Source organism: Protopterus annectens, chromosome 2.part2 (genome assembly GCF_019279795.1).
Source record: "Protopterus annectens isolate FY-2018-M chromosome 2.part2, PAN1.0, whole genome shotgun sequence".
Classification (NCBI taxonomy): domain Eukaryota; kingdom Metazoa; phylum Chordata; order Ceratodontiformes; family Protopteridae; genus Protopterus; species Protopterus annectens.
In genome coordinates, this window is record NC_056730.1 from 550,343,329 (window position 1) to 550,371,089 (window position 27,761).

Below are 27,761 nucleotides of genomic sequence, written 5' to 3' on the forward strand. Positions count from 1 at the left end.
TCTCTTGTACTGGCAAGGAAGCCTGTAACGGGAGTCCTGGGTTGCAGTTCACTTGATTCAGCCACTGAATCTCTTTCCTGAGGCAAGGTAGGAAGGGGAGAGGATGAGAGTGCTGTGTCCATACAGACTTTGAGCAACACTGTAACATTCTCACGTGGAGCCTTGCCAGTGGCAACATGGGAATGGCTGATGCCATATGACCCAGGAGTCTGAGGTACTGCCTAGCAGTCAAGGCTGCGACTTGAAGGATAGTAAGCAGGTACTGCCTTAGGTTTTCCACCTTTTGAGGTGGCAGAAATGCCATCATAACATCCACCCTTATCCTGCACCCCAAGAATATTTGGTCCTGAGAGGGGTTCATGTTGGACTTGGGATACTTTATCTTGAAATCCAGTGCTTGCAGGAGTGAAATTACTGTTTGTAGATGGCAATGAAGGGATTCTGTGTGATCTGTCTAGATCAGAAGGTTGTCTAGGTAAGGGAATATTTGAATCCCTTGAGTCCTGCAGAAGGCCACCACTGGTGCCAAGCACTTGGTAAATACCCTTGGTGCTGTAGAAAGTCCAAAGGGCAAGGCAGAGAACTGAAAATGTGTGGAGCACACAGAGAAGCATAGGTATCTCCTGTACTTGGGCCTTATGGGAATCTGCAGATAGGCATCCTTGATGTCCATGGTGGCCAAGAATTCCTGAGGAGAAATCAAGGGGATGAGGGTCTGCAGAGTGGGCATACAAAAGGTGGGTACTTGCAGAAGAGACTGAGGTGGGAAAGACCTAGGATTGGTCTCCAGGAACCATCTTTTCTTGGGACTAGGAAGAGTCTGGAATAGAAACCCTTTCCTTTTTCTGTCATAGGGATAAATTGTTCCTTGGGCAATAAGGCTGTCTAACGGATTGAAAAAGGGGGAGCTGTTCTTTGGGGGGCTGTGGAATGCCCCTCAAGGAAGGTGTTGTGATCCAGGTCATGAAATAACCCTTCTCTATTATGGATAAGACCCACCTGTCTGTGGTAATGATTTTCCAAACAGGGAGACAAGTGAGAGAGCCTTAGGGTAGGGGTACGGAGTCCAGACGGCTTTTCAGTAATGGTAGGTAGTCACAGACTACTTGCCCTGTCCTGAAACTGAGGCTTCTGGGCCATAGTCTGAGCAGGCTTGGATGGGGTTTGTTGCTTACTGTGACACTTTCTTCCCCTGGAAGAAGGAGGGGGAAGCACAGTGTTTCCTTATGAACTGAGTTTTTGAGGGGTAATTCCTGTGGAATTTGGGGATAAGAGAAACAAACAGGTGCTGCAAGTCCTATAACTCCTTCCCCTTCTGTTGCAGAGTTTTGAACATCTCTGCCGTCTTTGTTCCAAAGAGGGCAGAGTTATCCAGAGGTGCGTCCAATAGTTTTCCCCTAATATCATTAGGTAAGGGTTATAACATTAGCCAGGAATATCTTCTCAGGACAGCAGTAGATGCAGCAGATCTGGCAGAAGCTTCAGCTGCATCATAGCGGCACCTAATGGAATGCCTAGTGACCGAGAAGACAGGGATACAAGGCTGGATACCTGTGCCTTGGAAGGAGAGTCAGGGATCTCATTCAGAATTTTAGTGGCTTGTTCTAAAAGGGCTGGGGCATATTTAGACATATGAGTTTGACAGCTTACTGCCCTGAATGCCAAGGTAGCTGAGGTATAAACCTTTTTCCAAGGTGCTCCATGGCCTTGGTGTCTTTGTCTGTGGGGAGAACTAAGGTGGATAGAAGCAGGTTTGAGGCCTTATCAGCTGAAAATGATATAGTGCCATGGTCCACTGCAGGCCACATAACAAGGAATTTGGCCTTCTCAGGGGACCTTGTAAAATCTGTCAGGCCTTTGAGAGTCGGGGAACTGAGAGTCAGGATTAACAGATGCTGTACTGAATGCATCCAGAAAAGCTGGCAAGACTGGGGGTACAGCTGAAGGAGCAGTGGTGTCGATCTGTAAACGTTTCTTAGTGCCTATTATGAATTTCTGTCATCTCAGTCTCGTCCCACTTGAAATACACCCTCACTTTGGAAATGGGTCTCCCCAAAGGTGAGATCCTCACCTGGAGAATTAGTTTCTAAAGAATCTTCCTCTGGGTAGGCATAACCAAGGGGAGATGGTAACTGAGAGACATATGATAGAGAGCCCTCTGCAGAAGAAGAATCAGAGGAGTCCTCCACTTCTGCTTCAGAAGTATCTAAGGCTTGAGGCCTAGGGCTTCACAGGAGGAGCCACTGGGGAGGGTGAGGGAGTAGCAGGCCTCAGAGCCATAAAAGCAGTGCAAAGGCTCTGAGAAAAATCCTGCCAGTCTGGCTGGTTCTCAGAAGTTGAAGAAATATGCTTTGTTTTCTGCTTTCTTCTAAAGGAAGGTCTAGCGGGAGTCGGGGCCAAGGTAGGCCTAGGTTCAGTAACATGTGTAGTAGTGGAGGGATCCGTCTGGGCAGCCAGTGCAGGCCAAGGTTCCCCCTCACCGTCGATAGACATCTGAGTTACCTCCGAGGATGTGCCTTCCGCTCTGGGTTCTGCGGCTTCCCAAACGGTACCTGCTGTACCCATATCAGACCCGACCGATCGTTCCTCCAGGCTAACGTTGGCCACAGGAGGGACATTGTGTAGAGGAGGTGCAGCAATAGATTCAGGCCTAGCAACTTTGGCCTTTTTCTTTGGTGGCTCGATGGGCTGACTGGATGCCTCTCCACAGCTAAAGCCAAGCACTTAAGGAGCTGATTTTTCCAGGTAAATGTTCAATGTGTGCAGATGGCTGTGCAAGGTTTTTGGAATGAAAGCATGGCGGATGGAGCAGGACTTACGGTTGTGTATAGGCCCTACAAAAAAAAAGGGAAAGCTCATGGGCATCGTTATGGGGAGTCTGATGACCGCACCTACGGTTGTTCGACTGGTGGCAGAGAAGTTCCCAAGGTCTGGTACGTGCAGATGTAATTTTTACGGCCGTCAGACGTACCCCTGCAGTGACAAGAAGCTTTTGCACACTGGCCAGATGTTCGGGTAGCAAGCGAAGAAACCCATGGTTTTGGAATACTACAACATGAGAACAGAAGGACATCTATTTAAAAAGCAACACAGTTACGACACTTGTACTTGATTCAGGGTGACAAATACAAGACAAGATGGAAATAAATGCTACCATCACACCGTAGAATTTCACAAGAGGCAAAATTACAAACTTTATGATCCCACTACAAAAAAAGGAGGGCAAGACTGCAATGAATCCAATAACTGATGCAGTAAAGCAGACACAAAAGGAAACGGAACCAAAAGAATGCAGGTGGACAATCTTACAGTAAGGTTTACAGACAAAAATACTAAGTGGAGAGGAGAAGAAACTGAGAACCAAGACACGTGGAACAGTTAGATCATGAAGAAAAACTAACTACATGGGGAAAAGACAGAGAAACTTGGCATACTGCCAAAAGATATGATGAGATACCAGGGCTTCCAGACACAGTTATTACAGATTAGGGCAATAAGGGAGAGAACAAACAAATCTGGTAAATTTCCAGACACAGCATACAACAGATGGAGCTAAATGTAAAACAGCAACAACAACACCTTAAAATTTTACAAGTGAAAAAGAAAATTCAGAGAAGATGAGTAGATTGGAAGAACAACATTACAGCTAACATAAGTTGGGTACAATGGCATGAGGTTTGCCTAGTGCCAAAATATATCAAAATCTAAAATATTTAGGATTTTTGCATGAGAATGTCTGCAATGTTATTTCTCTGCATCTAGTATGCTGCACAAGATATTCCCACAAGTGAGTAGTCCACGAAGGAGCATGGAGGGAGAAATTAGGAACTTGCAAAATACTTTTGGATTACACCCAGGACAAGCAGATGTTTTTGAGAAAGCCTTTCAAGAAATGCTGAACCAAATATTGATGCATAAAACAACGGAGCATGTCAATGGTAAGTTATAAGGAGAATTCAAATGAGCAAAGATATAGAAAATCATTACTTAGATTTACTTGTCACTGCAGCAAAAACAAGTGGCAGTAGCCAAAAATATAGCAGAGTTGCAGAGAAACTGCAACAGTAACGGATGAAATAGCAGAAGGTGAACATAAGAGGTTGAAAGCTAAATCAAGAAAGTCATACATCAAGAAATGGCAACCTCTGCCATAAAGAGAAGGTAATGAATGAATACGTAGAAATTTTAGTAGTTGAGAAGTCCATGATCCACAGATGAATATGAAGAGACGCAAAATAAAACAGAAAACTTGAAGCACATGAACTATATGAAAGAAAAATGGACTTTAACAGTTCTGTGCAAGGACTACAAGAATACAAGGAAAAAAATGAAGCAATGTAATTTTATATGTTTACAACTCATTTGATGTCCATTACACGTTTAACATGTTAATGTTAAATAAAACTATTTAAAAAAATAAATAAGAGTTGCATCTATATCAAACAGCAAGGTGGACAGATGTTGTGACCCTGGTACCCAAGACAGACTGAAGAGACCAAACAGGAACATGTCACAGGAGGGTCTATATTAGAACAGTTTTAATCACTAAAGGTCGACTTTTAGTAATCAAGCTGTTAAAACATCGAATGTTCAGAAAAAAAAAAACAACAACAAAAAAAACTAAATGGTGCAGGCAGGGGGGCAAGCCCCCTCCTGCACCCCCCTCCCCCGCTACTTAAATATACCAACTCCGAGACCGCACTACATTGAAGTGAATGGAAATCTCCCCTTATGGAGATTTCCATTTACTTCGATGTTCTGCAGTTTCGCTATTTTATCAACAATGTCAGATTCGACATTGTCGGCATTTAAGAATGTAATATAGACCCTGTCACAAGATGCTTGGCTACAGTTTCCATTTTTTCAGGTAATTATATGGTGCATTTTTCTTCTCAAGTGAGCTAAAACTGGATTCTTCCAGGTCATAAAACTGGATTCTTCCAGGTCGTAAAACTGGATTCTTCCAGGTCATAAAACTGGATTCTTCCAGGTCATAAAACTGGATTCTTCCAGGTCATAAAACTGGATTCTTCCAGGTCATAAAACTGGATTCTTCCAGGTCATAAAACTGGATTCTTCCAGGTCATAAAACTGGATTCTTCCAGGTCATAAAACTGGATTCTTCCAGGTCATAAAACTGGATTCTTCCAGGTCATAAAACTGGATTCTTCCAGGTCATAAAACTGGATTCTTCCAGGTCATAAAACTGGGTTCTTCCAGGTCATAAAACTGGGTTCTTCCAGGTCATAAAACTGGGTTCTTCCAGGTCATAAAACTGGGTTCTTCCAGGTCATAAAAAGTACAGTTTTGTACCTACCATAAATGTAGATGTCCGAGAGGTATGCATCTGCAGTCCTAACATATGGGTTGTCCTGCCTCAGGCAGCCCTTCGGTCGGCCGGATTCCAAAGTCTGGGTCTGGCCTTGGCTGATGTCGCACTTCACCCGACGTCATAGCTGCTGTCAATTGGGTATAAAGGCATCAGCCAACGCCATTTTCCTCAGTGTTTCTTGCCCCAGATGCCAGGTGCCCTCTAGGAAGGCTAAATTTGGATAAATGTAAATGATTCCAAACAGTAGAGAGCAAACAAAAATAAACATGTATATACATATATACAAACAAATACACCATAATAGATTCCCCCAGCTAGCTACAAGATGGGCAAATACCCTAGGAGTACCACAGAGGGGAAGGAGGGTGGGTAATCCTGACTGCAGATGCATACCTCTCGGACATCTACATTTATGGTAGGTACAAAACTGTACTATGTCCTTCAAGGATGCATCTGCAGTCCTAACATATGGGTAGAATACCATAGCCAAACGGGAGGAGGCACTAAGAAGATTATGGTGTAGTTAAGATCCCTTGCAAAACAGCAGTGGCAAAACCTGCTCGGGATCTGGAGTATAAAGGTAGATTATAATGCTTGGCAAATATATGCACGGAGCTCCAAGTAGCAGCCTCTAAAATGTCTTTGGTAGCCACTCCTCGTAAGAAAGCTGTAGTAGTGGCTGTAGCCCTTGTGGAGTGAGGTCTGATGTTTTCTGGAGTTGTCTTTCCATGAAAAGAGTAACAAAATCTAATGCAATTTCCTATCCATTTTGAGATTGTCTGTTTTGAAATTGCTTTTCCTTCCATTCCTGTTGCATATGCTACCAGAAGCTGGTCAGTTTTTCTATTGTTCTTGGTTCTGTCCAGGTAGTAGCGCAATTGCCTGTGCACATCCAAGGTATGTAGTAGTCTTTCCCCCGTTCTGTGGGTTGGGGAAGAATGTTGGTAGGTGGATTGCTTGGTTCAATGATACCCTGGAGACCACCTTTGGCATAAAAGTAGGGTTAGTTCTCAAGGACACACTATCCTGATGGAAGATAAGGAAGGGCTGTACTGCCATTAATGCCTGTAATTCAGAAACCCTTCTTGCTGAAGTGATTGCAAACAGGAAAGCAGTTTTCCAAGATAAGAACTGTAATTCTGCTGTTGCTGCTGGTTCAAAAGGGGGAAGTGTTAACTTTTCTAGCACAAAGTTCATGTCCCATGTAGGTAAAGGTGGCTTCCTTGGTGGCTTTACATTTTTAATTCCTCTCAGAAACTGCCTGAGTAGAGGATGAGAGAAGACTGGAGGATCCATGTTGTATTCTGCTGAAATTGCTGATGCATGAATCTTAATGGAGGAGTAAGACAGGCCATTGTGGAAAAGTTCTGCTAAATATTCCAGGATGTTAGCTATGCTTGCTAATGATACATTTTCTCCTTTTGCTGCACTCCAAATGAGGTATCTTTTCCATTTGGCTGAGTAAGTTTTCCTTGTGGAGGGTCTGCGTGCCTCCAGGATAATGTCTTTAACCCTCTGAGATAAATCTGGGTTATTTTGTTTTATGTAATATTCCAAGCAGCTAGCTGCAGTGTTTTCAAGTTTGGATGCAGGATCTTGAAGTTGTTCTGTGTTAGCATTAAAGGAACTAGAGGTAGAGGCCTTGCGTGTGCCCGAGACATACTCCTCAGTAGCGGGTACCAATGCTGCCTCGGCCAGTCTGGAGCTATCAGGATGATCCTTGGGTGATCTTCTTTGATCTTCAGTAGCACTTTGTGCATCAAAGGAAGAGGTGGGAATGCATATGCTGTCAGGTTTTCCCAACTGAAGGATAGGGAGTCCACCTTCCAAGCAAGTGGGTGGTATGCCCTTGTGCAGAATTTCCTCAATTGGTGGTTGTGTGGGGATGCGAACAGGTCTATTTCTGGTAGCCCCCATTTCTTTGTAATGGATTTGAAGATGTCTGGATGCAGCATCCATTCGTGGGCATCCGTGGTAGTTCTGCTTAAGGTGTCTGCTAGTATATTTTCTTTTCCTGGCACAAATATGGCCTGGAGCTGAATGTTGAGGCTCAGGGCCACATTCCACAGGACCATTGCCATCCGGCATAGAGGATATGAGTGTGTGCCTCCCTGTTTGTTGATATACCACATGACTGTGGTGCTGTCCGTCCTTATCAGCAAATGACCCTGTTGAACAAACTGTCTGAATGTCTGAATTGCCTGTTTCACTGCCAGCATCTCTTTTTGATTTATGTGTAGGTTCAGCTGGTCTTGTGTCCATAGGCCTTGTATACACTTGTCCACCATGTGTGCCCCCCAAATGAGGTCTGAGGCGTCCGTGGTGATAGTCTGGCTTGGGTGAGGGCTGTGGAAAGGCAGTCCTCTGTTCAACTGACAGGCCTGAGCCCACCACAGGAATTCTTGCTTCAGGCATGGAATTATTGGAATTTGGGTTTCTAGGCTGTGCTTGTGCTGAGACCATAAATTCCTTAGGTACCATTGCAACTTTCTCATATGTAGTCTGGCATGTGGAATCAATATTATGCAGGATGCCATGTAACCCAGGGCTTGCAGGACTTTCCTTGCTGTAAGCTGGTTCTGCGTTGTTAATGCTATGAAATAGAGTGGTAGTTGCTTTTGCTTTTCTGCTGTGAGAAATGCCATTTGATTTGATGTGTCCAGTTCTGCACCCAAGAATGTTATCCTTTGGGATGGTACCAGCCTTGACTTTTTTATGTTGACTGTGTATCCCAGGGCTTGCAGTAGGTGAATAACCTTTTCCAAATCTTTTCTTAATTTGATCTTGTTGTCCGCTTGTATCAGGCAGTCGTCCAGGTATGGATAAATTTGAATTCCCTGAAGCCTGCAATGAGCAATTACTGATGCCAGGCATTTCGTGAATACTCTGGATGCAGTAGATAAGCCAAAGGGCAATGCTGAGAATTGATAATGCTCTGATCCTGCAAGAAATCTGAGGTATCTTCTGCAATTTGGTCGTATAGGGACGTGCAGGTATGCCTCCTTGAGATCTAGAGTCACCAGCCAAGACTCCTTGCCCAGCATGGGAAGAAGTTGCTGTAGGGTCAGCATTTTGAATTTTGGAACAATGAGATATGTGTTCAGAGCGGACAGGTCGAGAATAGGTCTCCATTGGTTTTCTTTTCTTGGTACCAGGAAAAGTCTGGAGTAAAATCCTTGTCCTTGTTCCATAGACGGTACCTTTTCTATAGCTCTCATCCTTAGTAAGTGGTTGATTTGTCCTAGAGCGCTTGTTTTTTGGTTTGGTGGTAGGTTTGGCATTCCTCTCTTTCTTGGTAGAGTATGGAAGTGAAACCTGTAGCCTTTGTCTATTGTCTGTAAAATCCATTTGTCTCCTGTAATGTAATGTCAGTTTACTGAAAATAAGGCTAGCTTTCCGCCTAAGGGTGCTTCCAGTTGTTCCCTGGTAGGCGGTATCAGAGCCAAGTCACTGAGACTGTCCTGTGGAAGTGGTAGTAGCTGGATCTGTGGCAGTACTTCTCTGGTTGTTAGGCTGCCACTGACGTCCCCTGTAGGCACCTCTGGATTGACCTCTGCCTCTTGGGCGCCTATTTCTGCCTCTCTGTGCTCTGGAGGTGTCTGGAAAGGACCAATTCTTCGAAGGCCAATTTCTACTAAACCTCGGAGGCTGGACCTGTAAGAAATCCTTGACTGTTTGGACAGATTTTGCTTTTTCTTCCACCTTCTTTAACACTTGCTGTGCAGGTGAGCCAAACAAACTGTGTTTCTCCATGGGAGCATCTAGGAGCTTTGACTTTACATGGTCTGGTAAGGATTGCTCTTTTAACCATGCATGCCTTCTGATCACTGTACCAGTCATAGCTGATCTAAAGGAAGCCTCCAGTGCATCATAGCCGCATTTTAAGGAATGATTACTGACCTGCTGAGTGTTATGTACCAAATCCTGAAGAGACTTACGGTCTATAGGTTCAGGAGAGGACAGGTTTTTATTTAACTGATCTAACAAAAATTCCTGATACTGAATCATGTGGAATTGACAGTTTAAGGCCCTAGCCGAAAGAGTTGCAGTATAAACTTTTTTACCCCATCTCTCTAATGCTCTAGATTCTCTTTCAGAGGGGAGGGGGTTTTTGGCAGAGGCAGCTGCTACAGCTTTGGGGCCCTGTGAAATAGTTTCAGGATCTGCAATAGGAGCCTTATACAAGTGAAAGTGTGTGTCCGGGACCCTGTAGTATCTGTCAGGCTTAGCAGGGGCCGGGGGAAGAGAGTCGGGGGCAGTACAAGCATCATTAAATGCATCATCCACAACGGTTAGTACTGGAGGAATGGCTAAAGGCCTATGCTGTGGTAAATGTAAAAAGGTCCTTAGCCTTTTCCTTGAATCTGAAAAATCCTGGCCCTGTCATTGAAATTGTTCTCTCATAGCATGCAAGGTTTCCCCAAAAGAAAATTCCTCAGGAGGAGAGGCAGAAGGAATGGAGTCTTCTGCGTCAGAGTCCTCATATGGTGAATAAGGGCCTTCTGGAGGATTTGAGTTTTCTGAATCATCCGAGGAGTAATCTGTTGAAACTGGCTCAAGGGGCTCTGCTCTAGGCCTCTTCTCTGGAGGGGGATGAGAGGCCCTGTCAGGGTGAGGTTGGGATCCCCTGATCAAAGAAATGAGATCCTCTGCCAGGCTGAGCATTTGGGAACTAGAGGTAGGCCTGTGTGAGGGGGTTTTAGCAGGCAAGGCCTTAGAAGCCCTAGAAAAAGCCTTGATAGACATAGATGCAGGGGGCCTAGCAGCTCCACGTGCAGGAGTAGATATGTCTAAAGGAATAGTATCTGATAAATCCTGAGAACCTGCAACAGCAGGTGGAATTTCAGTAGCAGATTCAGCCATGCTGGGTGAGGCCTCGGTTGTAGGAGGCATGCTTTCGGCCGAAGGAAGAACCGAGGACTCTGTTTCAGCCGAAACCGAGACACTCGGGGTTGGCTTAACCGTGGTTTCGTCCGAAACCGCGGACCGCAAGTGTCGGTCCTTTTCCTTACGCTTTTTAGCTAATTGTGAAGTCGGAGTCTCCGACGGCATGTTGTAAGCAAAAGCGGGGCCGAAAAACTCCTCTGCAAACTCCGACCAATGTCTAAGTGTCCGTCGGTTGAAGGAAGCACAGGCTAGACAAGCTGCTACGTCGTGGTCTGGGCCTAAGCAAGGAAGGCAGTAAGAGTGGAAATCCTTATGAGGTATTTGTTTCCCACAAGTTAAACAGTTATTTACTTTTTCTGACATCGGCTGAGGCAAGAAAGAGTCCCCAACGGGGTACTTAGCTTTTTAGAAGTCTTCGGTAGTAGTAATCTCTGGTTCTGACCGACCGGCACTTGCGAACAGCTTCTGCTTCGGGCACCACGCGGCAAGAAAGACTGAGGAAAATGGCGTCGGCTGATGCCTTTATACCCAAATGACAGCAGCTATGACGTCGGGTGAAGTGCGACATCAGCCGAGGCCAGACCCAGACTTTGGAATCCGGCCGACCGAAGGGCTGCCTGAGGCAGGACAACCCATATGTTAGGACTGCAGATGCATCCTTGAAGGACATCTGGATTCTTCCAGGTCATAAAACTGGATTCTTCCAGGTCATAAAACTGGATTCTTCCAGGTCATAAAACTGGGATCCTTCAATGACCGACTTCATTGTGGTAAAGACAAAGTTTTTCACCCTTCTTCCACAGTTAATTTCACAGTCTCTCAAGAGAAGGCAGAGGAGCAAAAAGACCAGTTCATGGTGGACTTCATATGCCCCACTGTCTTTCCAAAGTACGGATCATCGGAAGTGGGCAGCATTACCTTTCTCTGATAAAAAAATTTCAAGATCATTGGACCCTTTCTCAGTAGGGAACTGAGGGGGCAGGGACATCCATGCGCCAGTTCAAGTAAAAGGCAATCTGGTTTCTCCCAAGTGTGAGGTAATGAGTGAATGACAAAAGATTGCCACGTAAACGGTGATGGGATCTCAATATTTGGGAAAGCAGATGCTGGAAATGGTGCCTGGTCACCAGAATTCTGTTCAAGGCCCAACATGGGTGTCTACACTTTTTAACAGTAGGTAGCTGTGAGGGCAAGTCCCAACAATATGTGAAACAGTGCATATATGTCCGATGTCTGGGCCATATTTTATGGGCCCCAAAGGTACAAAAGGATTAACAGAAGACTTAACATAAGCTGATTAGTTTTCCCTCACTCCCATGGGAGTGGCAAAGGAGTAGACTTCCCTCACCCAGAGTCTGTCCAACAAGCCTATATAGCAGCTGTGGTGGTGAACATGTTATCACTACACTTCAGCTAATCAACAAGTTCATGCTCTGGAGGTTTGAATATGAGAGACACAATGCAGATAGTTCAGGAAGCACCTCTCATTCTTTTCAACTTGTGATTGATATGATGTTGGTCACTCAATAGCTGAAGAAAAGTCTGCAACTTAAAAACGAATACTATGGTGCCTTGAAGAAAAACTATCACAGAAAATACTGATGGATGTCATGAGTATGGATCCCTTACATTCTCCAATTCTGGTACTGACCTGACACTGGATGAAACCTCTCACATAATGACCAAGTCAACAGTTAATGTTTCCCTCACAGTAATGAAAAGTCCAAAGCTTCTCTCTCTCTCTCTCTCACTCATATCTATCTAAATATCTATACAACGTTTTTGTTACCTGCAAGTGACTGGACTGAAACGCTGTCATGTGTGGTAATGCCTCAAGATGTACTCTACTCCTAGGTAGCAAAGCTATTTTGGCTTGTGATATGCTGACAGAAGAAATGCTCTGAAGACTATTTAACTTAAAAAAACAACCGTGGGCAACTTATGGATAATACACATTCAGGTTACTGTCTGAACCGTGTGAAAAGTAGAGAGCAAAACGGTCACGCAGGGGCAAAGAATGCTCTCTTAATCCGTTATGCAACAGGAGGAGGCATGTGCATCTCCCAAGATTTCAGAGGCAAGTACAAAGATAGTAATATCACAAAAGGAAATCAACAACCACCTGATGCAGATGGCTTGTAAGGCATTTTTTCATACTGCATGTTTCACATTCTGTGTCACAGAATAGCTCAAAATCAGGTGCAGCCTCTATCTGACAACTATTTCTACACAATTAATCCACCCATTTTTTCCCGCCCATTCTTGTGTAACTACACTTACCTCGTATACTAGTTCATGGTGGAAGTGAGGTACCTCTAATTCACGAAGGCAATGTTCTGCTTCAGAGATATCTCCTGAACTGAGGTACTCCTTTAACAAGAGATTCATCTACAATAAATAAATAAGTCAGTCAGAAACAGTGAATTTATAAACTGTAGTCCTTGAGCTGCAAAGGTTCATCTTTGTGCAAAATAGTAATAAACATTTTGCTTATAAGCTACAGTAATAAAATACAAAAGGAATATATAAATAAAGAACATCTAAGACAGAGTTGTCACTAACAGCAGACATAATGTGCATTGCTTTTCAGCAAAAGATAAGGTGTGCACTTGCCATTCTGCAATGTGTAAAGTGCAGCTGTATAAGAACTTGTTATAAAAGACTGATCAACGTTGCCATATTACTAACCGATAGGATATCTTGTCAAGGACAGCAGCATATCCAGCCAACATACCAAAGCCTGGGTGCTTTCTTCTCGCAATGTACATCCGACTTAAGACCTCATTTCAAAGGAAGCAAGAAAGAGGCAACTGTGCACGTATGCAGAAATTAGAGGGGGGAAAAACAGAACCCACCTAGCCCTCATCTCAAAGTAAGCAAGAAAGAGGCAACTGTATACGTATGCAGAAATTAGAGGGGGGAAAAATAGAACCCACCTAGCCCAAAACTGAAAAATACAGAAAAAATGGGGGACAGGAAGGTGGGTTGTAATAATGCAACAGTGATTAGTCAGATTATGGTAAATTCTTACACAGGTGTACCAAGTCCATCCTTGGATCCCTTTTGGAGTCTTACGGCTGAGACATTCCCAAAGTTGTTCATGAAAAAAGGGAGAAAAGAAGGGTAGAGTTATGTTCTACAGGACCCTGAAGGATACGCCTAGCAAACCTTGCTCTAGAAAAAACATCAAACTTGTAATGTTTAGTGAAAGTGTGAACAGAAGAATAAATAGCTGCATCAAAGATGGATCTAGAATCCATACCGGTTAAAAAGTTTCCAGAAGAAACTGCAGCCTTAGCTGAATGTGCTTTAACTGGAGGCTGAAGTCATTTGCCATGGCAAGAAAAACAAAAGGAAATAGCCTTAGAAACAGTTTGACATTGTCTTCTTGGAAACAGAAGAACCTGAACACATACTGGAAAGGTAAGAAAAGCTTGTCAGAGTTTTGGTTTTATCCAAATAAAATTTCAGCTGCATATGTCCAAGAAATAAAGATGCTCTCTCCTTTATTCTGAGGAGAAGGGAAAAAAGGGTAAGCAGGTTGATGGTAGATGCGCAAGTCAAGCTCCACTCGAGTAACCCGCACGTGTGGCCTCAACCTGGTCTGTGACATCAACAGGACTTGTTGGCGGGACAGATTTGTGTTCCAGAGACTCTCTCATCTATGGAATAGACTCCCTCTTCACATCAAGCAGAGCACCCCTTTATAAGCGCAACCTGGATAACTGGATGGGAAACAGAAAATATACTCCTGGGATTCCACTCATGTCCCTACTGGACAGGGACATTGGGTGCCAATTTGTTTAAACATGGGCTAAACACTTGGCTAGGCTTATAAGGGCCTCAGGACCAATAGCCTAGTAACCTCCTATGATTCTATGATTCAGAGAGATCTCAATGACCACCTTGGGCATAAAGAAAAAGCTGGTTTTAACAGCAACCCTATCCTTATGAAGAATGAGGGAATGTGCATCAACTCTTGCAGCTCTTATTTGAAGTCAAAAGCACCAAAAATCCAGCTTTCTGAGTGCACAAACTTAGTGACAAAAATGCAGCAGGCTCAGAATGAGATGGGGTAAGTTTTTTTTTTTTGGGAAATAGTTCAGATCCCAAGAAAGGGAATGTCTTTCCCTTGGTGGTCTGATGTGTAGAATGCCTCTCAAAAATGGTATGAACTCAAAATGAGAAAAAAAAAAAAACAGTGGATCCAGAGGAAAGCAGGCAGAGATGGCGGACAAAGGTGTTTCAATAGAATGCCAGTCCAGCTTTGAGCAACTCGCATAAAAAAGAATAACGAATACCTTGTTGATAAGGGTCTTAATTTTTGTGGCACCATAAGGAAAATTGTTTCCATTTACACATGTAAGATTTCCTGATATTTGGTTTTCTAGCCTCCTGTAGAAATTTTAGCATGCCCTCAGTAAAGTGGTTCTTAAAAGGAATAAAAATTCTATCATCAAAAGAGTCAAGACTTGAAATCTGTAGATTGGAGTGAATTAGAGAGCCTTTGTTCTGTGCAAGTCTATCCATCCTGTGCGTTGACTTCTGATAGCTGCCCCTGGCCAAATTAAAGAGGGAACCAATGCTGTCTAATATAAAATGGAGTCACCTGCAATATTTCTGATTTGTCCTTCACTTTGAGAAGTATTTCAGGAATCAGAGGAAGTAGGGGGCATGCATAAAAGAACCTTCCCTTCCAAGGGAAAGACTTGGCATCCACCCTCCAACATGTTTTGGACTGCCGTGTTCCAGGTCATCAAACCTACTCTGAAGAGGCAGTAAGACTTTTTGCATGTGTGACACCAAGGAAATACTGCCAGTCCAGCTATCTGGAATTTCGTATATAATCACGTCATTTGTGAATAGTAATATGATTCATATGCTTGTCTTACAAATGTAAGAGAACTATATGTGTACATTAAACTACTGGTGCAGAAGTGCATGCCGAACTGTATGTTATGCACTGAGCTTCAAGAATGTAACCACACTGTGCCCTATTGGTAAAGAACAGAAATTTATATAAACTATATACCTGTGCAAATGTATGTTTTAATAAAACTGGAACATACAGCGTTAACTTACAAAACTCTAAGAAAATAAGTTGGAATTAAAGTGTTTTACAATTGTGTGTTTATCTCTCAGTTTCAGTGAAGGAGACAGGATGTCTAGAGTTAGAAGTTTCTATCTATTGTCTTGAAATGGAAATAATTTCTAGGTTTAAAGTGTAAAGTGTTTTTATTACTCTGTGACTTCCTAGCATCTGCACATCTGAGAGATAAGTATTTGTAACACAGAGATGTTCGTATCTGGTTAGCCTGGGAACTGAAGGCAGGTGACAAAAAGTGACATAATCCAGGCTAACCCAGCAGTAATATGTGATATTAATTTAAGAACTCTCTCAGACAGGAACAGTGTGCATTTTGAATCTTCTGTTGGATCTAGAGATATCCACTCATCATCAGCACTACATTTGCCTTGCTCTGTAAGTATGATTTAGGTAAGATTTAGGTATAACATTTCTTTTAGAGGTAGATAGGAATATAGTAAAGATTAGATATTTTCTGTATACATTTGAGACTATCCTGCAATGTTGTTTTAAAAATATTTCCTGTGGTAGTTACTGTGTTGAGTACGGTCTTGTTCTTTTATTATTTACTATTAAATACATTTAAACTTTTTAATTGTGTCTGGTTTGTTTAGAGATATTTACGCTCTTAAGAGTACTTGCATATGTATTTGGTGACACTGTACAAGCCACTCCTAAATAGCCTTCAAAGTCTTGGTCACACTTACCGTTTGGATTAACAGTAACACTACACAGTAAGATTGGGCACCCTCTGGTAAAAGTAGTTGATAAGTAGTGGCTGGAGGCAGAAGGGGGCATAGCTAGTAAACTTGTGTCAGCCTTTCCCAGGTGTGTGTTTGTGTATAAATCAAATCTCAAAGTGAGTGTGTGTGTGTCAGCTACTTGGGCAGGGACACGAAGCATTGAATGGACAGAGAGGGTGCTGGAGGTTTTGGCTTGGCCACTCAGCTGAGATCTCAACCCTATAGCTGTGGCAGTGGGAAGTCTTACTGGGAATCTGGAGAAAGAGGGAGAAACCAGCCCCAGACTGACTGTGATCTCTGTGTGCTCTTATGGGAAAACAGTACTTTACTGCGTGTGTACTTGCCACCCTCCCAATGTGTACGTCACTCACTGGTACTAGTAGTGAGGATTGAGGCTCCTTGATTACTAGGCCAGTGCAGGGGCGTCACATGTTAATTTTTTGGCAGTGGTGGGATAGCGACATCACATATTAATTGGCTTGTAGTGGTGAGGATATTGAATTCCTGTAGTCTGTGTACAGTGGTCACTGAAGGTGTTTGTACTCTCAATCAATCAGCCACGCAGTGAACCTTCAGAGTTCATATCAATTGTTTTATTTCTTTTGTTAGCTTAGTTAGTCAGGGAGAGCAGGCAAGCACATCAGCAAAGGAGTATGGGAAGCTTGCAAGGAGCCAATTGGCTGAGATGTGCCAGGCTAAAGGACTGGTGCATGCCAACCTAAGGCAGACATGATTGCAGCTTTAGTCACTGCTGCATCACAGAATAGCAACCAGGACAATCAGACTGGCCTTGGAGATGTACAATTCTCAGAAAATGGACAGCTCAACCTTGCCACAGGAGACTTAAAAATCCGTCTGGAGTTAAAGAGACTTGAGTTGGAGGGCAAGCGTCTGGAAATAGAAGCGAGAGACAGACATCTGGAGGCTGAGAAAAATGAGAAACCGCAACGTCTAAAGGCTGAGGAAAATGAAAAACTGCAACGTCTAAAGGCTGAGGAAAATGAGAGGCAGAGGCAACATGAAAAGGATATGCTGACTCTTTGCCAAAGTCATGGAGGTAAAGGGGAAGGGAGAAACCAAATCCCAGAAGCAACAAAGGTCAGTAAATTTCTTCCACAATTTACAGATGGGGATAACTTTCATAGTTTCATTCATATGTTTCAGAGGGTATGTAAACAGTATAACGTTGACCAAGGGCTCTGGGTACAGTTCCTGACCCCCCCCCCCTTACTCCATGGTAAAGCTGCAACTGTTATCTACAAATTGTCTGATACTGACTGTTTAAATTATAATGGTGTAAAGAAATGTTTGCTAGAATGTTTTAAGTAAACACCTGAAGCTTAAAGGAAAAAGTTTCGTGAGCATAGACGCAAGGCAGATGGAAAGTGTGCAATATGTTACTGAACTAAGCACTTATTTTCATAGGAGGGTGAGTGGATGTCAGGTCACCACTTTTGAAGGGCTGGCAGACCTTTTGGTGAGGGAACAAGCCCCTACCACTTTGCCTGAGGACATGAGAATCTGGTTAGCTGATGGACAATGCAATACTGCAGATGAGTTGGGGAAGAAAGGAGACCTATACCTAGCAAGCAGGGCATCACTGCACAGGAAAGGGACACCCAGTGCTGCTCATGGGTCTACGAAAACCCATGGTGGGCAGCCCAGACTGCCACAACCGAGTTCGCCCGTAGCAGGGGAAACCACTAGTCCAGGTACACGCCCAGGACCAAGCATTAAATGTTTTAAATGCAACCAGTGGGGCTATGTAGTATACAGATGTTCACGGTGGCAAGGTAGGGAACAAAAGGTGGGGGAGCCAGTAAGTGGGAATGACAAAATGCCAGAAGTAACTTGTCTCGAGACAACAAGGGTACCAAACTATCAAAAGAGGTTATACCCTATCTTAGTGAATAAGAAAGAGGCCATAGCTAAGAGAGAGACAGCCTCTGACCTAACCATTGTGAAGCCTGCAATGGTTACAGAGGAGCATTACTTTCTTGGGCAGTCTACTCCAGTCACAGCTTTAGAAGGGACCCCATTCCAAATACCTTGGCTAGGGTTCACCTTGACTGGGAGGGTGGAAAAGGAAGCCAGCAAGTAGGTGTTTGAGGATATCCCTGCAGATGTTCTGATAGGGAATGATTTTGATAATGCAGTACCATGTGTATATGAAGTTACACGCAGTCGAGACTTGGAGACAAGCATGCATGTCTGGTAGCCTGGGGGAGACCCGGAAAGACCGCACACTCGTAGCCAGGACTAGTGAGGTGGTTACTTCAGGGAGGGAGCTACCCTGTAGCAGTGAGACTGAAGGTGAGCCACAGCTACTTGTGGGTACTGATGTTCCCTTGGACAGAGTGACTGCAAGGGCAGAGGTGAGTAGTAGTACCCAGGCTGACAGTGATACACTGCTGTCAGAGGATACTAGACTTCCTGTGGAAGGGGAGCTGGGAAGGGTCACTAAGAGAGAGCTGAGACAGGCTCAGCTATCAGACCCTACATTACAGTGCCTGAGGGAGGTAGCTAGTGAACCACCTGATTCTCAAGGGAAGAGGGAATCTGTATACTGGGACAAAGGGTTACTGTATAGAGAGTGGGTCCTTGACGGAGAGCTAAAGGGTGGAAGAATACAGCAGTTGGTAGTGCCCAGAGCATACCACATCTGGCACTTCTAACCATAGCCCATGATATTCCCTTTGCAGGTCATATGGGCATAAAACGTACAGAGAAACGTACTATGCAAAACTTCTATTGGCCTGGGATTTCCAGAGATGTAACAGGGTACTGCAGGACCTGTGACCAATGCCAAAAGGTAGGCAAGGCAGAAGACAAGGTGAAAAGCTCCTTTGATGCCTTTGCCTGTGACTGAGGAGCCATTTCAGAGGGTAGCTATGGATATTATGGGGCCTCTGAGTACCCAAAGTTCCAGAGGGAAAAAGCATATCATAATGGTAGTAGATTATGCTACCAGATACCCATAGGCAGTGTCTCGGTCCTCCACTGAGGCTGAAAAGGTGACAAATGCTTTGTTAGAAATTTTCAGCAGGGTAGGTTTCCAAAAGAAATACTGACCAACAGAGATGCCAATTTCATGTCAGTGCTTTTCATATCAGAGCTGCTGGCTTGTCTGTGGAAGCAGTGTGGGGCGAAGTACCTAAATACACCCCCTACCACCCCCAGACTAATGGTCTTGTTGAGAGGTTAAACTCTACACTCAAGATGATGCTATGGGCATTAACAGAACAGTTTAAGAGGGACTAGGACAAATATATGCCCCATCTGTTTGCTTACAGAGAGGTTCCCCAGGAATACACAGTTTTTTTTGCCCTTTGAGTTGCTGTATGGGCAAAGTAGATTTGATTCGAAATGAGTGGGAGGGCAAGTGTGAATCCCACAAGGAGTCTGTTGGGGCTTATGTCCTAAACCTCAGGACAAGGTTCAGGGAACTCATGGGCTTGGCCCAAGAGAACCTGACAGAAGCCCAACAGCAGAAAAAGGTCTGGTATGACAGGAATACTTGAGCTAGAGAGTATGCTTTGGAGCAGCAGGTTATGGTTCTCATTCCTGTCAGACACAACAAGCTGCAGGCAGCTTGGGAGGGACCCTACAAAGTGGTAAGGAAGGTCAGTGATGTTAACTACAGAGTAGAACCGCTAGGCAGGGGCACAAATTGTACCATGCCAACATGATGAAACCTTACCATGACAGGGAGGCCCTTGTGCTAAGTATATGCAGTACAAGGCAGGAGTCGTCTGAGGGGGATCTATGGCTACAGGGAGTCAGCCAAGAAAATCCCATATTACTATGGTTGAGCCTAGGGTTGCAGGCATATGATGGGACAGTGCAGCATGGCAAGGGGGGGGGGGTCAGCAATGCCAAGGCAGCTGGATTCTCAAGACAGGGAATGGGGTAAGGTATTCCCAGATAGGCTCAACCCTCTCAAGCAAAGGTTCTTAAGGGTCACTTGAAAAACTAGCTCGAGTTTTCGGTGAGGGAAGAAATGTGACACCAGGGAAATACTGCCAGTCTAGCTATCTGGACTTTTGTAAATAATCATACATCATTTGTGAATAGTGATATGATTAATATACGTGTATTACAACTGTAAGAGAACTATATGCTGTGCGTATATTAAGCTACTGGTGCAGAAGTGTATGTTGAACTGTATATGTTATGTACTGAGCTTCAAGAATGTAACCATAGTGTACCCTACTGGAAAAGAACAGAAATGTATATAAACTATACATCTGTGTAAATGTATGTTTTAATAGTACAAATGGGAACATACAGAGTTAACTTGCAAAACACTAAGAAAATAAGTTGGAATCAAAGTGTTTTAGATTGTGTGCTTATCTCTCAGTATCAGTGAAGGAGACAGGATGTCTAGAGCTAGAAATTTCTTTCTATTGTCTTGTAACAGAAATAATTACTAGGTTTAAAATGTAAAGTGTTTATTGCTCTGTGACTTCCTAGCATCTGCACATCTGAGAGATGAGTATTTACAATAAAGAGATGTTAGTATCTGGTTAGCCTGGGAACTGAAGGCAGGTGACAAAAAGTGATATAATCCAGGCTAACCCAGCAGTAATATGTGATATTAATTTAAGAACGCTCTCTGGAAGAGTGTGCATTTTGTATCTTGTCTTGGATCTAGAAAAAAACACTCATCATCAGCATTACATTTGTCTTGCTCTGCAAGCAAGATTTAGGTATATTATTTATTCTACAGGTAGATAGGAATATAGTAAAAATTAGTTTAGATGTTTTCTGTATTCAGTTGAGACTGTTCTGCAATGTTGTTTTAAAATATTTCCTAGGATTCTGAACTCTGTAGTTACTGTGTTGACTATTGTCTTGTTTTTTTTATTATTTACTATTAAATATATTTAAACCTTTTAATTGTGGCTGGTTTGTTTAAAGATATTTAAGCTCTTAGAGTACTTGCATATATATTTGGTGACACTGTACAGGCCACTCCTCAATAGCTTTGAAAGCCTTGGTCACAGCATCTGGATTAATAGTAACATTACACAGTAAGATTGGGCACCCTTTGTTGAGGGCCTTAAAAGTAGTTGATAAGTAGTGGCTGATGGCAGTTGATACTACCTTACAGTATGGGCAGAAGGGGGCATAGCTAGTAAACCTGTGCCGTCCTTTCCCAGGTGTGTGTGTGTGTGTGTGTGTGTGTGTGTGTGTGTGTGTGTGTGTGTACAAATCAAATCTCAAAGTGTGTGTGTGTGTGTGTGTGTGTGTGTGTGTGTGTGTCTCAGCTAATTGGACAGGGACATGAAGCACTGGCTGGACAGAGAGGGTGCTGGAGGTTTTGGCTCAGCCACTTAGCTGAGATCTCAACCCTATAGCTGTGCCAGTGGGGAGTCTTACTGGGGATCTGGAGAAAGAGGGAGAAACCAGTGCCAGACTGACTGTGATGTACATGTGCTCTTAAGGGAAATTGTACTTTACTGTGTGTGTACTTGTCACCTTCCCAATGTGCATGTCCCTCACTGGTGCTAGTGGTGAGGATTGAGGACCCTTGATTACTGAGCCAGTGCAGGGGCGTCACATTATGTATCACATTCGTGTGGTGTTATTTGTAAAAATCTGAAGAGGACCTGCAGTCCAGAGGTAATGTTCAGCCTGAAGATCTATGATAACATATTTCACTTCCTTTATGTTTATTTGCTCCTCTCTCTCTCTCCCTCTATTTGGGTGACCAAGGTCCCTGGATACTGATGTTCTTGGAGCAAGTTTTCTGTACCAGATCTGAGAATACCATACATGAGAATAGCTCCTGGCAAGGGGATGGAACCAGAAAAGGCACTCCTGTGTTAAGTGAAATCTGGTTGGTCCAGCCAAGAAATTCTTTGAATCGTAATAGAGGAATCGGGAAGATTAATGGATGGCAGTGCTGAGTCCAAACTAACTTGAGATACAACTCTATCTTCCTCGTGAAGAGTCTGCCATAAGGTACCATGGGAATTGTTGATGTCATATACTTCAGTATACTCAAGATCTATCTTGTTGGAGTCACATGCATAGTCCTCACTAGAATCTTCTGGAAAAGATCCTGAATCATTTTGCCCGGATAAGGAAAGATTTGAATTCAGTGAAGTCAGCAAAAGGCAAGGACAGGTGCAAGGCAGTTTGTATATACCCATGCAGCAGCTGAAAGGTCAAAGGGCAAAACTGAAAACTGAGATACAAAGAGATAGTACCTTAAGAATTTCCGGCATACTGGAAGAATAGAAATATGACGCTAAGCATCCTTTAAATCCAGTGTCAGCAAAAAAGCTTGGGGAAGAATCACTGGAAGTAACCACTGCAGGGTCAACATCTTGAAACTTGGAATTTAGAAAAAGGTACAGAGAAGAAAGGTCCAAAATAGGTTACCAACTGCCCTCTTTTATAGGAACTAGAAGCATTCTTGAATAATATCCTCTTCTTACTAGATGAAGGGGTACAAATTTTACTGTACCAAAAAAGAGGTCTTGAAGAAGAGGGAGATAATGAGGTGAATCTGGCTTTGAGAAGGCTAGGGGAAGGTTGAGAGTTGTAAAGGAGTGATCCAATACATTTTATAAGTGCTCTGGATAATGGACAGAACCCATTTCTCTGATGTTATGGACAGCTAAGTTTGGAAGGATGGAGAGAGGTTTTGAAACAGCAGAACCAGTGGATGGCTGAGGTGGCGGGGAATGGGGGGGGGGGGGTGACATGGGTTGACAGGCATAAGGCAGCTGGTTTGTCTGGAAAGGTAGGTTTAGAACCCTTAGACTCATGCAGAGATTTGTCCAGAAATCTGCTTTTATTTTTTTTTTACCTTTTTGAGACAGTTGTTGCTCCTTGCAAACAAATGGATAAGCCTTAGTAGGGCAGTTTCTCTGGAATTTGGGAACAAATAAAAGGAAGTACAAATCAGTTTCTCTACAGGTCATCTAAGACTAGTTTTGGTTCTGTGTGAACATAACTGGTCATAATCACTTTTTATCACAAATCAGAATGCTGTACGCTTTAGGCACAGTTGTATTGCTGTTTATTCAAGACTGCTGTGCACTTCACTGGAGAAGTTTTCCTTCCTCCACTGTAGTGCAGTCATGGAATTAGTATATATAAAAAACTGGGAATGGGGGGTGCATGTCCCCATAAACACACTTTCTGACATTGTGAGTAGCTTATAGGGGAAATCTGTTACTGATCAACTCTAACAGAGTGATGCGTTTGCACATGAACATTCAATCTCTCATAGATAAGGCACAGACTATCTTCATGCTTGCCTGGATAGTGGTTTCCTTCAGTTGCCTCTCACCTCATTCTGATGGCACATCCCAGAGCAAGAAGGGATGGAAGGGGTTTCAATATTTAATGGGAGAGCCCTGATGATTACTGGCCGGCAGGGAGGCACAAAACACCTAAAAATCATAAGTCCATGTTCTGAGCATGCACTGAGCAAAGGTCAGATTTTTCAAATGAGGGCACCAATGCAGAAATCAAGGAACAACTAAAATCAACTTATTCTAAGCTGTGCAGTCATTCTGAAGAGAGATACCAGGAACATGCTCTATTAGCATAGAAAGTAAGGCTGGGACAGTACTCTCAGCATAACAATACATGTTCAAACAGAAGGATCACTGCTGCAGTGTTAATCCCTATACATGAAAACTGGCAGCAGGCAGATGTCCACCCATCAAGCTTGAATGTGAACATTCCTAGAGAAGAAATGAAATCCTCTCCCTGCCCAGCACATCAGTATGATGCACAGCTAAATGACAGGACAGCCCAAATTTCAGTTCTTTCTGGAAGGAAGAGTACCAACATGTGTGCCAGATAGAGATGAATATACTACCCATTGTCCTTGGTATGAAAAGTATAGGAGGACTTCAGGAGTTCATCATCATCTGACTTCAGTAAAGAACTAAGGGGTTTCAATGATACAGTCTTAACTGCTGACTATTTTAATTGGTGGTAGAATAGAGAGTGGTGCAAAACCAATTAGGTCTATTGCTCCATTCATTTGTCCCCTCCTTTCTATACCTCAAGCTATCCCAGGGAAATAGAAAAGAAAAAGAGGATGACCATTCAAAGGGAAAACAGGGGAGGGTGATTATATCACAGCAATAATCCTTTTATTTGACTATTATGGTGCCTTTAACTACTGAAACGGAACTGCATTATCTTCACTGTGAAGACCAGTGCTGCAGTATTATTCCTCATCTATTACAACAGTCAGTTACTTCCAGTTGCGGGGAGGGGGGGGGGGGTGATGGCTACTGCATCCACTGAAAAATGCAAAAGCAAAGCCTATAGTTCTTATGAATAAGACTTCAGTTTGTAATCCTTAAAAAAAAAGCTGTGGATGTTAGACCAAGTGGCTACCTCACATATGCCCTGGGATGGAGAACTCAAAGCAGACTGCTGTTGTAACTGCTTCCCCATTACAGCGAGTTCCATTTTGACTCCCAGAACTTGTTTGCATTTTAAAATTATTACTTTGAACACAAATCTACTTACTTGTCTGACGCAAAAGACAAAAAAAGTCAGATTTGTCTCGAGTCCTCCCTCTCATCTCTATGCCTGTCCAGCAGATGCAATATCATCTTTGCCTTTGCTCTTCAGACTGGTACAGAATAGAGGCAGAGAAGAAGTAGATGTATAGTCTTAATTCAATGCTGTTTTTGGTACCACTTTAAACATGAACGATGGATTAGTTTTATGGCTTACTCTGTCCATACGAAACACTATATAGGGCTCTTTGCACAACAGGACTTGCTGCTCAGACAGGATTCAGACTGGAGCAATGTACAAATTTTCTTGGAGGGCTGATGTACAAGATTCCTTTAAACAGCTGCTTTACTGCTGATCAGGTAGACGAGGTAGGTTTCCAAACACTGCAGCTGATGAGAGATGCACTTTAAAACGTAAAACAGTCCAACAAAATAGTTCTGCTAGCCACTGCAAGACTGTTGGGGCTGTAGCCTCTGCAGGTGTGATTAGGTTCATAGGTTCATAGGTTTATACTAGGCTATCTGCCCTAAGGCATTTATAAGCCTAGCCCAAATTATTGTGGCTTACGCCACCCCTTATATGAAAATGCCCTTAAAGCAACACCATATTTTCCATGTGGATAATTCAGGCTTTCTGGTACTAGGATTCTTGGCCTCCTGAAACAATAAGAACACCTTGAACAAGACCTGGGCTTTAAATAGTATCAGGCTGAAAGCATTCATACTGCCAAGCTGTAGCTCCTCAAGTAGAAATAAATTAGTGACCTGTTCTTCACGATAAAGAGGGTACAGAGCTTTGGAAGCTGATCCGCTTTCCTCCTTGCAGAGCAGAACTAGCTGGGGGAGTTGTGGCTGCTTATATTATACAGGAACTACCAGAATCAGTTTGGCTTTTCCTTTCATCTTCTGCAGGACATAGAATGAGTGGGAAATCACATGGAAAACCCCGGTCTTGAGGACAGAGAAGATGTGCATTGCCTAGGCTGCCTCGTATGGCAATCTGATACAGAATTTCTATAACTGGTAATCTGCCTGTGATGCAGAAAGATTGATCTCTGGGGATGTACCTCATGTCGGTTTTAGGGTTTGAGAAAACTGTGTTCAGTCTCCTGAATGGTGGCTGGATGAAGATCTGCTCAGTTTGTCCACACACAATTCAGGTATGAGGGTATGTAACTGTCCAGGAAGCAGAGGCGATAGCCTGCAAATCTGGTATAAACAAGTCACGTTGGCTTTTAATGTACCATAAGATTACACTGCTGTCAATCACTACTCTTCTCAGTGTGCCTGTATGCCAGATTTTTCTGAATACATATACAGCGTTTATTACCACAATCTTGAAAATCATTATTCAAAGAGCACAATATCAAAAGACCAAAATGCTGAAGACCACGACTGAAAAAATCAAAAATAATGCCCCCCCCCCCCCAACCAGTGTGAATGCAAGAATGAATGCTAACATTGGTCCTGCAGGGGAACAAGTCCAGGAAAGTTCAATACTGAGGTCTTCAACATTTTGATCTTACAATATTATGGTTCTGGGATTCTGAATTTTAAGACTGTGGGCTTCAAGACTGTGATAGCAAACCTAGAACCAAAAATGATATTGTCCATCGCTTTCAAAAAGTATACCCTTTTTAGCAGTATAATCCCCAAGCTATATCTGAGGCAGATTTGGTCAGTGTTTGCGTACTGCCTGAGGTTACAGAGGGCATTCCTGGATAGTTCAAGTTTACTATGTTCATAACTAAATACAGGTACTCATAAAATGAGGGGATGAAATACAACACACCATCACTAAAAGCGCAATAAAATGTATAAAGTATGGATGTCAAAAGCGGAAGCCTGCTGACTAACCTCAGACCAGACTGAAGTGTGTGCTGTGGTAACATTCTCAGGTAGGCTGAATACCATATCAGCCTCCTGACAGTTCGTGCCAGAGGCTTTGAGCCTAGGAGTTGCTGGACCAGGGGACTGCAAAAGCACCTCACTTGGGTCATCGGTCAACTTATGGCCTAGAGTTAAGGCTTTCTTGGTAATGTCTGGGCCCTTGGCCTTTTTTTTTTCTGACTTCTTTTGGAAAGACAGCAGCAGGCTCTTAATTTTGGGTAGATCCTGTGGTAGAAGTGGATTGCAATGCCACCAGGGAAAATGGAGAAGACTACACATGGGCAGCTAGTACCTCAGCCCTATATTTTAGCGTTCTTGCATGGAATTTTGCGCAGTACGGACAGTTAGAGATATCGTGCTGAGGTCCCAAACAGAACAGACAAAACAAGTGAAAATCTTTATGCAGGATTTGCTTTCCACATTTTAAGCAATTGTTGACCTTTCTGAACATAACATTAATAGAGAAATTTCCACAACAGAGTACTAATCTGACAGGAAGAAGGTTCTCTAGAATAACGAGCAGACCAGTGGACTGCGAGCATAATGAATGCACGAGAAGTGCACAGGACTGCAAGCTAGTGAGAAAGACCTGAAAATGGCCCCGACAATGTACTTCATATACCCCGATGTCCAGATGTCAGCCGGATGTCCGTCGGCTAGGGATGATGTAAAGACTATGGAAATCAGGCCAATCACGGGCTTCTGCAGGGCAAGAAGACTCAAGAAATCTGTAATGCAACACTGACTATGAAGACCACCATTAATTTCACCAACTCTTTATATTTGGTTGAACTTTTGTTTCCTTCTGTTTCCCCATTAGATTTTGATACCAGTATGTGTTGCTTCAGTTGAAGCTGGCAAGGAATAAACAAATCAGCTTGAATTCTTCTGACCGATTCCCAGTCTTTTTTGTGTAACATATTTCCATTTTCGCCTCACATTTGGAGTATATTTCCTAGCAAAGTGGGCTGTTTCCCCCACAAATTTTTCATGAATGCTAACACTGGTCCTGCAGGGGACAAGTCCAGGAGTTCAACACTGTGGTCTTCAACATTTTGTAGTCACTAAACAGCATGGGCATTTGAGCTGCAGACTTCAAATTCTTCAGCAAATGATACAGTAATGTAAAGCCTGTTCTAGGAACTTTCTTAGGATATAGCATGTACTTGTGTCAACATTACAGGGTTTCACCTCTCTTTATAACAGATACTTATGTACCTGATGGGAAGATGGATGGCTAGAATTTTCTCATCTCTGAATAGACTATTATTGATGAATTCAAATGTGTATTTGTTATGATCTTGCAAGACTAAGTTCACTGT

General features: G+C 43.2%; 1 protein-coding gene across 1 annotated transcript in view; it reads right to left on the reverse strand.

Annotated features, from left to right (window-relative positions):
* Window positions 1–27,761, reverse strand: part of PDCD4 (programmed cell death 4) — a 1,035,076-nt gene that overhangs the window by 224,889 nt on the left and 782,426 nt on the right. Inside the window, exon 8 of the mRNA XM_044064014.1 lies at window positions 12,500–12,607. Coding sequence (XP_043919949.1) covers window positions 12,500–12,607 — 108 coding nt within the window. The remainder of the gene's footprint in view (window positions 1–12,499; window positions 12,608–27,761) is intronic.